General features: G+C 48.0%; 1 protein-coding gene across 1 annotated transcript in view; it reads right to left on the bottom strand.

Moving 5' to 3' along the window:
* Nucleotides 1–4,170, bottom strand: part of SEC62 (SEC62 preprotein translocation factor) — a 56,853-nt gene extending 52,683 nt beyond the window's left edge. Inside the window, exon 1 of the mRNA XM_089675477.1 lies at nt 4,033–4,170. Coding sequence (XP_089531603.1) covers nt 4,033–4,167 — 135 coding nt within the window. The 5' untranslated portion in view covers nt 4,168–4,170. The remainder of the gene's footprint in view (nt 1–4,032) is intronic.
* Nucleotides 4,171–13,964: the final 9,794 nt, after the last annotated feature.

Raw genomic sequence — 13,964 nt, 5'->3', positions numbered from 1 at the left:
ATTTATGACCATCATGGCGAATGTACAATCAGACTAACGTGCATGTTGAGTGACAAACAATAATACTTTAGGAATAATTCACATGGTAAAGTGTATGTAAGATTGCAGTGACTGGGTATAAATATACTTGAGGGAAGTGGGGGCTTACATAACATGGAGATATCTGTTTATCAGTTGTTATCCACATCTCCAGACACAACCTCACTCAGAGAAGAGGGTCCTATGCAGAGGAGAGGATAGGAAAGGAGAGAGTCCAATAAACAGAAAAAGAGAGGGGAAGGTCCAGTACACAGAAGAGGGACCAGTACTGAGAGGAGGCGAGGGAGCTGTACTGAGAGGAGGCGAGGGAGCTGTACTGAGGAGAGGCGAGGGAGCTGTACTGAGGAGAGGCGAGGGAGCTGTACTGAGGAGAGGCGAGGGAGCTGTACTGAGGAGAGGCGAGGGAGCTGTACTGAGGAGAGGCGAGGGAGCTGTACTGAGGAGAGGCGAGGGAGCTGTACTGAGGAGAGGCGAGGGAGCTGTACTGAGGAGAGGCGAGGGAGCTGTACTGAGGAGAGGCGAGGGAGCTGTACTGAGGAGAGGCGAGGGAGCTGTACTGAGGAGAGGCGAGGGAGCTGTACTGAGGAGAGGCGAGGGAGCTGTACTGAGGAGAGGCGAGGGAGCTGTACTGAGGAGAGGCGAGGGAGCTGTACTGAGGAGAGGCGAGGGAGCTGTACTGAGGAGAGGCGAGGGAGCTGTACTGAGGAGAGGCGAGGGAGCTGTACTGAGGAGAGGCGGGGGAGCTGTACTGAGGAGAGGCGGGGGAGCTGTACTGAGGAGAGGCGGGGGAGCTGTACTGAGGAGAGGCGGGGGAGCTGTACTGAGGAGAGGCGGGGGAGCTGTACTGAGGAGAGGCGGGGGAGCTGTACTGAGGAGAGGCGGGGGAGCTGTACTGAGGAGAGGCGGGGGAGCTGTACTGAGGAGAGGCGGGGGAGCTGTACTGAGGAGAGGCGGGGGAGCTGTACTGAGGAGAGGCGGGGGAGCTGTACTGAGGAGAGGCGGGGGAGCTGTACTGAGGAGAGGCGGGGGAGCTGTACTGAGGAGAGGCGGGGGAGCTGTACTGAGGAGAGGCGGGGGAGCTGTACTGAGGAGAGGCGGGGGAGCTGTACTGAGGAGAGGCGAGGGACCTGTACTGAGGAGAGGCGAGGGACCTGTACTGAGGAGAGGCGAGGGACCTGTACTGAGGAGAGGAGAGGGACCTGTACTGAGGAGAGGAGAGGGACCTGTACTGAGGAGAGGAGAGGGACCTGTACTGAGGAGAGGAGAGGGACCTGTACTGAGGAGAGGGACCTGTACTGAGGAGAGGGACCTGTACTGAGGAGAGGGACCTGTACTGAGGAGAGGGACCTGTACTGAGGAGAGGGACCTGTACTGAGGAGAGGGACCTGTACTGAGGAGAGGGACCTGTACTGAGGAGAGGGACCTGTACTGAGGAGAGGGACCTGTACTGAGGAGAGGCGAGGGACCTGTACTGAGGAGAGGCGAGGGACCTGTACTGAGGAGAGGCGAGGGACCTGTACTGAGGAGAGGCGAGGGACCTGTACTGAGGAGAGGCGAGGGACCTGTACTGAGGAGAGGCGAGGGACCTGTACTGAGGAGAGGCGAGGGACCTGTACTGAGGAGAGGCGAGGGACCTGTACTGAGGAGAGGCGAGGGACCTGTACTGAGGAGAGGCGAGGGACCTGTACTGAGGAGAGGCGAGGGACCTGTACTGAGGAGAGGCGAGGGAGCTGTACTGAGGAGAGGCGAGGGAGCTGTACTGAGGAGAGGCGAGGGAGCTGTACTGAGGAGAGGCGAGGGAGCTGTACTGAGGAGAGGCGAGGGAGCTGTACTGAGGAGAGGGAGCTGTACTGAGGAGAGGGAGCTGTACTGAGGAGAGGGAGCTGTACTGAGGAGAGGGACCTGTACTGAGGAGAGGGACCTGTACTGAGGAGAGGGACCTGTACTGAGGAGAGGGACCTGTACTGAGGAGAGGGACCTGTACTGAGGAGAGGGACAGGAGAGGCGAGGGACCTGTACTGAGGAGAGGCGAGGGACCTGTACTGAGGAGAGGCGAGGGACCTGTACTGAGGAGAGGCGAGGGACCTGTACTGAGGAGAGGCGAGGGACCTGTACTGAGGAGAGGCGAGGGACCTGTACTGAGGAGAGGCGAGGGACCTGTACTGAGGAGAGGCGAGGGAGCTGTACTGAGGAGAGGCGAGGGAGCTGTACTGAGGAGAGGCGAGGGAGCTGTACTGAGGAGAGGCGAGGGAGCTGTACTGAGGAGAGGCGAGGGAGCTGTACTGAGGAGAGGCGAGGGAGCTGTACTGAGGAGAGGCGAGGGAGCTGTACTGAGGAGAGGCGAGGGAGCTGTACTGAGGAGAGGAGAGGGACCTGTACTGAGGAGAGGGACCTGTACTGAGGAGAGGGACCTGTACTGAGGAGAGGGACCTGTACTGAGGAGAGGAGAGGGACCTGTACTGAGGAGAGGGACCTGTACTGAGGAGAGGAGAGGGTCCGGTAATGAGGAGAGGAGAGGGTCCGGTAATGAGGAGAGGAGAGGGTCCGGTAATGAGGAGAGGAGAGGGTCCGGTAATGAGGAGAGGGTCCAGTTATGAGGAGACTGGTCCAGTAATGAGGAGACTGGTCCAGTAATGAGGAGACTGGTCCAGTAATGAGGAGACTGGTCCAGTAATGAGGAGACTGGTCCAGTAATGAGGAGACTGGTCCAGTAATGAGGAGACTGGTCCAGTACTGAGGAGACTGGTCCAGTACTGAGGAGACTGGTCCAGTACTGAGGAGACTGGTCCAGTACTGAGGAGACTGGTCCAGTACTGAGGAGACTGGTCCAGTACTGAGGAGACTGGTCCAGTACTGAGAAGACTGGTCCCAGTAATGAGAGGAGACGGTCCAGTAATGAGAGGAGACGGTCCAGTAATGAGGAGACGGTCCAGTAATGAGAGGAGACGGTCCAGTAATGAGAGGAGACGGTCCAGTAATGAGAGGAGACGGTCCAGTAATGAGAGGAGACGGTCCAGTAATGAGAGGAGACGGTCCAGCACTGAGGAGACGGTCCAGTAATGAGAGGAGACGGTCCAGCACTGAGAGGAGACGGTCCAGTAATGAGAGGAGACGGTCCAGCACTGAGGAGACGGTCCAGTACTGAGGAGACTGTCCAGCACTGAGGAGACTGTCCAGCACTGAGGAGACGGTCCAGCACTGAGGAGACGGTCCAGTAATGAGAGGAGACGGTCCAGCACTGAGGAGACGGTCCAGTACTGAGGAGACGGTCCAGTACTGAGGAGACGGTCCAGTACTGAGGAGACGGTCCAGCACTGAGGAGACGGTCCAGCACTGAGGAGACGGTCCAGTACTGAGGAGACTGTCCAGCACTGAGGAGACGGTCCAGCACTGAGGAGACGGTCCAGTAATGAGAGGAGACAGTCCAGCACTGAGGAGACGGTCCAGTAATGAGAGGAGACGGTCCAGTACTGAGGAGACGGTCCAGTACTGAGGAGACGGTCCAGTACTGAGGAGACTGTCCAGTACTGAGGAGACGGTCCAGTAATGAGGAGACGGTCCAGTAATGAGGAGACGGTCCAGTAATGAGAAGACGGTCCAGTAATGAGAGGAGACGGTCCAGTAATGAGAGGAGACGGTCCAGTAATGAGAGGAGACGGTCCAGTAATGAGAGGAGACGGTCCAGTACTGAGGAGATGAGTGGAGGGGCTCCAGCTGTTGGCAAGATGTAGGGACATCAAATAGGCAGACACATCCCAGCAGCCCCATGACTTGTACACATCCAGAGGACTCCTCCAGCAGGGCTCTCCATCCTCCCGGGACCCTCCGGGCCTCTATCCGCCATAGTCATGGGGGGGCAGTGGACCCCCCCTCGTGAACATGCTTACATTTGTCTAGGGGTCCCCTGTCCCCAACACACACCACCTCTACTCACATCTAGACCCCTGTAATGACCGGCTCGTAGGTGGAACCACCCAGCATCACCTTACTTACCTGAATCCGCTTCTTGTGTCTTCTCCGTTCCGCCATGTCTGCCCCGGCCTGTCTGGTGACGTGGAGAAGGCGGAGCTCCGAGGCGTGCGCGGCCACGTGAGAGTACAGTGCGCGCTGTCGGATGCGGGAGCCCATCTGTGAAGGATTACAGCGCAGTACACAGAGTCCCTCATACAGGGGGTAGTCACTCGTGTCTCCTGCCTGCTAAACTGGACCAACTCAGCCCAGTGTATTCCCGTTTGCTGTCTGACAAGGACAATTGCATCATTAGGGTGACATTAGGGACTGAGCTGTAAAGAACGATTCGTTATTTCGTGAGAGTATATATTCGTTCTGCATCGATTTGTATTTTTGAAAGTTCCGTTTTCATTTGTTATGTTATGAAGTTGAATTTATTTCCCAAAATAAAAATGCAAAACGTGTCGCACTCCACTAATAAAAAATTTAATTAACAATGAAATATGAAAATTACACTTGAATATACACATAAGAATAATATATATAATTCAAATTGATTTTAAATAACATTTGAGTCCAGCTTTAAATTGCAATCCTGCGTGCTTATTTCAGAAACAATCCGTGACTTGTGTTATGTCTTCCACTAGTGAAAAATAGAAAAAAATATATTAAAAAAGTCCACAAAACTTTAACTTGTGTGCTCCTTCACCAGTGTGCGCTCACCTGACTTATATGACCAAACCATTAAGTGAGGTCAAATACAGCTCGTGTCCCTTTAACCTCCCTGGCGGTATTCCCGAGTGTAGGTCGGGGTAAACTTTCAGTACCAGAAGCGGTAACCCCGAGCTACACTCGGGATTACCCTACAGCGTTGCTCAGGGATTCCCTCTTGTACTTACCTTGTCCTGCGCTCCCGCGATGTCCCCCCTGCAGCATCACCGGCCATCTCCTCTGGCTGATGCCGGCATCTGTCTTCTGGGTTCCCTGCGAGCGTCGGAACATACTGGAGCCGGAACCGGCGGGAAATGTAAAAATGTTAACAAGTGACATTCACTCAATACACTAAAATCACATAGTATAACATTACTGTATCAAACCATTTCACATATATTTTGTCCCTAGTGCTTTGTCCTGTGCCCTGCCTGCATTTTTACTGTTCTTTCTGCCTGGAAACTGAGAAATGTCCATGGCGTCCAAAAAGCGTCCCTTTAGGTCAAAAGCGGTTTTAGACCAGCTAGAGAACAGCGATAGCAAATCAGAACCACTTGCAGAATTGAGTGATAATGATTCGTGGGGAAATTCGTCATCAGAAAACGATTTTCCAACTTTGCTCAGTGATCTGCAAACTTGGCACTATATTTCAAATTTCAGTGTTTTTGGTTTGCTTACATTATTGAATTAAATTTATTATTATTATATTGTTATTTTTTATGATTATTTATTATATTATAATTTATGATTTTGTGTTTCAAATTTTATCATACCCGGGATGTTTACTAGACTCTTGTTCGGACAGATTTCAGTGAGTTATTCCTAAAAATTACAGGCCTACAATAAAAAAACAAAATATTTCCATGCAAAAAAAAGTACCGCTTTGAGCACAGAAATATTGACATAATCAGACCGCTAGTGAGGTTAAATGGACTTAGGGATGAGTGGACATATATATCCCTCTCCCAGATGGATGGATGGATGAGTGGAGTGTTTCCCTTTTTCCAGCAGGGGGTCTCGCTGTTTTCCAGAAACCTACTTTCCTGGAGTCGGATGGATGAAGTGATCCCTCTTTCCACTAAGGGGTCTCTTCACTCCTTTCTGACTTATCTCTCTATGTGCATAGGTGTCATGTAATTAAAGAATATAATATAGTGCCTTATCTCCTTTAAAAGTATTTATTTTGCAGTAATATATAGTGCACTCACATGACATACATGATAAAAATGCTTTTATGTGCAATATATAGAATCCACTGTGTTTGTCACACTCCTCATACTTGCTGTGTAATATTCCTTTAAGCATTGTGACGGCAGAGCCCCTCCCCTACGCGTTACGCCACCGGGTCACGTGGCTTCATCATATTTTGATTATAGTGACACACGTGTATGAGTGTGTGTAAGGTGTAGGCGACCCACTTATATGTTTTATATTTTTTTATTTATTTATTTACTTCCATTTCACTTATTTACATTTAATATTTTATTTTTTATCATTCTACTTTATTCACTCACTTAATAAGACATGTATGAACACAATATACCATAGTAGCTCACAAGTATCACGTTTTTACATTTGAATTTATTTCCCCTTTACCAATTGATTTTGTTGGGCCACGCAGACACAAATGAAACCAATGGTCTCTCAAGTTGAACTGCAATACACAAAGCATCTCATTAGAATATTCAAGCTACACTCACTAGAATAAAAACGAATGGATCCGAATCAATTCAAATCATTCGCTATGTTGTGTTACTTCGGATGTTTCAAACGTTAACAAAAGGCCCAAACTATCACATCATGTCATCCAAATGCAAAGAATGAATACAAATGAATTTGCTGGCTTTGTTATCATTTATTTCGGATTCGTTGATATTTATTACGGTTATGATTCGGATACATCCAAATATCTGAATAAAGCAAATTTAATAGGAATTTGGAACAAAATGAATTGCACATGTCTAAGGGCTCATTTACACTACAAAAGCAGGCATTTGAGGGGTGTTTTTAACGCTCCTCAAATGCCTATACAGATGATACTATGGACAACACACAGTGCTGTTCACATTATCAAAACATGAAGCATCAGCTTCACTTCAAAACTGAAGCCTCGTGTCGAGTCTGCAGGAGTTCGAAGCCTTTCAATACCTCCCATTCAAGTCTTTAGTGATGTTCCGCAAACACGATCGCAGTGTGGTTGCAGCGCTTTAATAACATTACAGTTTGTAATGCTTGTAAAAATCTTATAAAACGCGTCAAAACCATGCATAGAGCATTTGGGGAGCATTTTTAACAATAGGCTAGTCTAATGCCCATATTAACACCTATCTAATGCCCATACTAACTTTATGGGAGCATTTGTTAAGAGTCAGAAATTGAGTCAAGTGTGAGCAATACCTACACACATTAAAGTGCCTACCGTGTCAGCATGCTTTTTTAAATGTGCTTTGATGCATCGGTGATGCTTTCCTGAAGCTTTAATAAAGCTTGGCAAATGCCCTATGAGTGTGTTGATTTTCTATTTGTTTTAAAGAGGCCCAGTAGACCCTTAGCTCAGTAGTACCCCCATTCAGCAGATCCCCAGCTCATTAGTCCCCCTGTTCAACTGAACCCTAGCTCATTGGCACCCGCATTTAGCAAATCCTCAGCTTATTAGTAACGTCATTCTGCAGATCCCCTGCTCAATAGTAACCCCCGGATTTGCTAATCCTCTGCTCAGTAGTAATCCCCAGCTCTGTAGATCCCCCACTCAGTAGTAACCCCCAGCTCTATTGATACCCCACTTAGTAGTAGCCCCCAGCTCTCCTCATCCCCTACTCAGTAGTAACCCCCAGCTCTGTTGATCCCCCACTCAGTAGTAACCCCCAGCTCTGCTGATTCCCCCACTCAGTAGTAACCCCCAGCTCTGCTGATCCCCCCACTCAGTAATAACCCCCAGCTCTGCTGATCCCTCACTCAGTAGTAACCCCCAGCTCTATTGATCCCCCACTCAGTAGTTCCCCCCCAGCTCTGCTGATCCCCCACTCAGTAGTAACCCCCAGCTCTGCTGATCCCCCACTCAGTAGTATCCCCCAGCTCTCCTGATCCCCCACTCAGTAGTTCCCCCCCAGCTCTGCTGATCCCCCACTCAGTAGTAACCCCCAGCTCTGCTGATCCCCCACTCAGTAGTATCCCCCAGCTCTCCTGATCCCCCACTCAGTAGTTCCCCCCCCAGCTCTGCTGATCCCCCACTCAGTAGTAACCCCCAGCTCTGCTGATCCCCCACTCAGTAGTAACCCCCAGCTCTGCTGACCCCCCACTCAGTAATAACCCCCTGCTCTGTTGATCCTCCACTCAGTAGTTCCCCCCCAGCTCTGCTGATCCCCCACTCAGTAATAACCCCCAGTTCTGTTGATCCCCCACTCAGCAGGTACTCCCAGCTCTGCTAGATCCCCCACGCAGTAGTTCCCCCAGCTTTGCTGATATCCCACTCAGTAGTAACCCCAAGTTCTCTGATCCCCCACTCAGTAGTTCCCCCTAGATCTGCTGATCCCCAACTCAGTAGTAATCCTCAGTTCTACTGATCCCCCACTCAGTAGTAACCCTAAATTCTGTTGATCCCCCACTCAGTAGATCCCCCAACTCTGCAGATTCCCCACGCAGTAGTAACCCTCAGTTCTACTGATCCCCCACGCAGTAGTAACCCTAGGCTCTGTTGATCCCCCACTCAGTAGTAACCCTAAGCTCTGTTGATCCCCCACTCAGTAGTAACTCTAAGCTCTGTTGATCCTCTGGTTTGCTGATCCTCCTCTCTCTCTCTGGTCCCCGTTCACCTCCTGCTCCCATGCAACATTGCTAGTTTCTCCTGCTCCAGCCTCTTAGCTCTGCTGATCTTCTGTTGCTCAGTCCTCTTTCTCTGGTCCCCACTCACCTTCTACTATAGCGTTCACATGCTGCACACCATGTGTGTCATCTGTTAGTTGCTCTGCTCCGGTCCGGACCCCGCTCACCTTCCTACTGCTCCACACTGCACACCAGATGTGACGTCTGCAGCAAACACCTCCAGCATATACAGTATACTCACGAACTAGAAGTACCTGCTAATGAGATCTTTCCAATTCACTTGTTTTCCCAGTGCGTCCTGGGATGCATCATTCCTGCAATACCTCCAAAACAAAGCGAAGCTAATGCTGAATAAAAGCCCTTCAAAAGCTGCAGGTGCTGTTAGCAAGGTTTGTCATAGATGTCTATGGAGGCTTTGGAGATGCTTTGAAGCACCAAGAAAGCAACATGGGGTATCATTTTTGAAGCAGAGCAAACACAACATATAAACAGGACTGTAAACTTACCATTTTATTTAGTGGCAGATGCTTTGATTGGCATTTAGAGTGTTTTAAAAAAATTGTGTCCAATGTCACATTTTGAAGCAAGTGTAATTGAGCCCTAAAGGGCATCATATAAAGATAGCTTTCTCAATAAATAAAAAAACATTCTTTAGATGAGGTAGAGATTGTAAAGGCACCGCCTTGCATCACAAACCTTATCCTATCAGAGAATGCTTTTCATTAATTGAGAAATTCAATGCAGTAGGGCAGCCGCTCAGCACAGGACCCAGAAGCTAGTAGATCACTGGAGTTGCAGTATCTTTTTACAGTCTATTTCCAGCTTCCACAGGGATCCCACAGGTTTGGCACATACTATATAAAAATAGTTACACCTAGAATTCATCTTTAACCCCTTTTTACATGCCCTAGCATCCCTTTAAGTAGTTTGGAATGCCCAGGGGGTGGGAAGGGTTGGCTGTCATGTGACCACTCTGAAGCCAGTCCTACCAGCTACTGATCTGTTGCCCAGGCTAAAACTGCAACTACTTGGTCATTGTGCTGTGAGGATGCAGAAACAACAGCGTCCCAGTGACGCAGATGTGCAGCATGGGGGCATTAAAGCTCACCCTTTTGCTGCTGAACATACTGTATGTATCAGGTGGTTGTTAAGGGGTTAAAGAAAATAAGCCTATATAGCCCTGGTAAGTAATAAAAAATGCAAGTTTTAAAAATGTTGCGTAATGCACAAGCTGTAATATACAGAAGTGCAGCGCTTCAAAAAAATTTAACTTAAAAGTCCAATCCACAAAAATGAAAATATATGGAATAATCCCCTCTTCACTGGAACTTCAGTGCTGCTATAGATGTCTCATTGTGCTATGAGGATGCAGAAACAACAGCGTCCCAGTGACGCAGATGTGCAGCATGGGGGCATTAAAGCTCACCCTTTTGCTGCTGAACATACTGTATGTATCAGGTGGTTGTAAAGGGGTTAAAGAAAATAAGCCTATATAGCCCTGGTAAGTAATAAAAAATGCAAGTTTTAAAAATATTGAGAAATGCACAAGCTGTAATATACAGAAGTGCGGCGCTTCAAAAAAATTTAACTTAAAAGTCCAATCCACAAAAATGAAAATATATGGAATAAGCCCCACTTCAGTGGAACTTCAGTGCTGCTATAGATGTCTCAAAATGGTCAAGGGAAGATAGAAAAAATCCACCATCACCAAAATACTCTGCCTCTTACCAGATCATGTTGACCCCTAGTTATGGATGGGTCAAAAGGCGCTGTATAAGTTCCAAAAGGCAAGCCATGAACCTGGACACTCTTTGGTTCCAAACTTCTACATCAAAAGGCGGGCTAGAAGGTGAACCTACAAAGGAATTATCCTGATAGAGGACAACCCCATTCAAAATGCAAAAATAATCCTCATAGTGTAGTAAGATTAATTAAATTTATTGCCTCAAAGCATAGTATTAATACATCAAACAAGATTGTTAAACAGCATGTCACCATATAAATGAATGGTAAGTTTCCAACCAGCAAGATGGCCGCCACGTTCTGGTGCTTGCTGATGTCACGCATTCTGGCTCCTCCCTATGTGTTTCATCATCAATTATGTTGTCAGGGGCGTGCAAGCTGTATCCGAAAGCCATTTGTGTCCCCCTCTGTTGGCTAAAGTGGAGATATTGACATCATCTGCCTGCCTTTCCACCTCAGCCAGTCAGAGGAGGCCTTGATTTGCTGATAAAAATACAGGACATCCTGTGACTGGCTGAAAAGCTATTAGCCCAACTTGTTTTCGTTCCAGCGACAGAGAGAAAGTCCCTGTAGAATTTCCCCGACTACCTACAAATAGGCTCCATGTAGGAGTGAAACACGTTATAGTTGTAAGCGCCCCGTGGTACAGTTTGTGCACCAGATACTTCAATAAATATGATTGTTGGCTTTTAAAACGGTGAGTGGCTGCCCCCTCTTTTTCTGCAAGTATTGAACTGCTCCATATATGGAATGGTTTGCAACCGGCGGGAGTCTGGACTGAATGTATGAGGTTTAGAGGGAGGGATTGCCTGGAGCGAAACACAATACTTTAGATATACTACTGGAACAAAGCATTGTAGCTGATGATGCATACAGTTTATACAGCATTGACTGCAGCCACATCAGTTAGAAAGGGCCTATTCATGCGTACCGGCACACTAAAATTAATCAGTTTAATATGTGGGCACCCCACACCCATTTTGGGGTGCAATGATGTGCAGCATGAGGCAGTGTGCTGCACATTTTACCACATCGCATAACTCCCTTTTTTGTCAGGAACTTTTTTTGAAGTATACAAAGCATTGCTAGATCTAGGGAGGTGTCGGCAAGGGCCGAGCCCAGGCCCCCTAATTAATTTGCCCCACCCAAAGTCAACCTGTCCTCCAACCTGCAGATCCCTGTCTTCTGCTGACCCCTGTACACTGCCCTCCTGAACCATGTCCTCTGCACTGCTCACCCCTGTTCTCTGCCCTGTTGACCCCTGTCATCTGCCCTACCAGCCCCCTGTACACTGCCCTACTAATTCCTGTACACTCTCCTGCTGACCTCCCATACTTTGCCTTGCTGACACCCTGTACACTGCCTTGCTGCCCCCTGCCATCTGCCCTGCTGACCCCTGTACACTGCTCACAAACTAATGGCCTAGGTACACTGCCCTGTAAACTGATGACCCCTGTCCTCTGCCCTACTTTACCCTGTCCTCTGCCCTGCTGACCCCTGTACACTGCTCTACAAACTGCTGATCATATCATCTGCTCTGCTGACCCCTGTCCTTTGCCCTGCTTTACCTTGTCCTCTGCCTTGCTGACCCCTGTACACTGCCCTACAAACTGCTGACCATAGCCTCTGCTCCACTGACCCCCTGCAGACTGCCCTGCTGACCTTCGGTCCTCTGCCCCCCTGATAGTTTTTACTGCAAGCCCACATCACATATTCTAGATCTGACCCTGGTACAAAGTGACAATTAATGTCAAAACACCACAGCACAATGTGTTGTGCTTGCTGTGCGATGACATGCAGTGCCATCCAATGAGGTGCGATATTATGCAGCATGTCTGCATTTTATGATAATTCACTGCATCCCATCTCTAGACTGCGTTGTACCAAGAACGGGACACCTGGAAAACAATTGTTTTCTATGTTACCTAACGGTGACTGATGGCCCCAAAGGAAAAAGTAAACCTGGAGATTTGCTTTAAAGTGAAACTGAAGGCAAAAGATAAAAACATTGGGAATAGGCAGACTTTTTATTGCAGAAGAGACATGCAATATCTCTCCTGCAATAAAATACACCTGCCTGCCTTTTCACGCTCCCCTCCAGAATGTACACAAAGTTGCATTTTCACTGCTTATTATACATTCCGGCAGACTGCCTGTTGCTTAGATGACTACGCTCCTACAGATGTGTGGCAGCAATGTCATCCCATGGCGGCCAGTCAAGGCACTAGAAGACCTGGACCTGGAGGAAGCCAGGTAGAAAATACAAGGTTGCTGACTATGGGGAAAAGGTGAGTATTTGTGCCTTTACATCCTTGACAACAGTCCCTGATTTGCCAATGCAGTCCTAATTTGTATTCGCTTGCACCTGGAAGGCTGGGTCCCAAGCTGTGTCCAGAGATCACAGCATCAACCTAAGCCTGTCACTGCCTTTGTTGAGTGCTGCTATAGTGTGTACAACCTATTCAAAATCAATATCACAGCATTCATGTGTAAAAAGCATGATATTCACATGTAAATTGTGAACCAAACAATGCACTCTACAATCTGTAGGGGGTGTAATGTTTGCCACAGCATTGTGGCCATGGTATGTGTCAAATCCTGTCCAGCTGCTTCTGCAGCATTACCCCTGGTTCACATATATGCGGCCGTGCATTCCGTGTTTTGTGCGGGCACGAGAGACTATTCATTTGAATGGACTCCTGTGCCACAGGACACACAGAGAAGTCTCTGCACTTCTTTGGAAACCGCAGCCCACACGGGAACCTCGGTTCCCAGTGCAGTTGCGATTTCCAGTGTGGGCGTCGTGCCATTAGAATTAATGGCACCCGCCCGCGGGTCCGCATTCTTCTGTGTGGGTGGTGCGGCTGAACGGATTTTTGTGCAGATCCGCAGTGGCTCCACTCACACATATGTAAACCAAGCCTAAAGCAATATTAAACCCAAAAGCAAACATTTATTATATTGCAGTTTACCAATTCTTAGATGTGATGATTGCATTTGTTTCTTTTTTTAGGCTTTCTTCTATTTTCACCTGGTGATCCAGCCAGAAAGTCTATTGTTTTTTAGAAGCACAAGCTCTCCAGAAGAATGTATCAGTTTACATAGATGAGGCAGACCATTTAACACTGGCAGGGGTGATTTAAATTAGCAACTTTTATTTAATAATTTATTACCCCAAAAGGAAAAAAAACTGTTGCTGTAACTGATTATAAAGTGTGAGCTGGAGTTTGGCTTCAATTTGTTATTGTATTTAAATCTATTGGTACATTTAACATTCCCCTTCCCCCAGACTGACAATGCTGCTGTCTGCTGAGCCTCCTGTGCTCATTCCTCCAGAGTTGTTTCTCACTAATACAGTTGTTTTGAGTTGTGTTACTGGCTAGATCACCAGGTGAAACAGAGGGAAAAGAACAAGGAAAAGAAAACTGATGCAGGCTCCACATCTAATGATTGGTAAGCTGCAATACATAACATTTTTGGGTTTAATATTGCTTTAAGGGGGTGGTCATGGGGCAGTAAAACCACAGCTAAACTGCCGCTGTTAAACTAGGCCTTACATCGCTGATCAGTGTAAATGTCTATGTTATGTTGGTGGTTAGTGTAAATCTTCCCTTGCATTGGTGGTAAGTGTAGAATGACACTTACATTTGTGGACAGTGTAAGTCACCTGTACATTGGTTGCAAGTGTAAATTCCACC

This window comes from Staurois parvus, unplaced genomic scaffold, assembly GCF_062004578.1.
Source record: "Staurois parvus isolate SC_StPar_1 unplaced genomic scaffold, SC_StPar_1.0 ptg000155l, whole genome shotgun sequence".
Classification (NCBI taxonomy): Eukaryota; Metazoa; Chordata; class Amphibia; order Anura; family Ranidae; genus Staurois; species Staurois parvus.
Note: the sequence above shows the minus strand (reverse complement) of the source record. Positions and strands in the feature narration are given on the sequence as shown.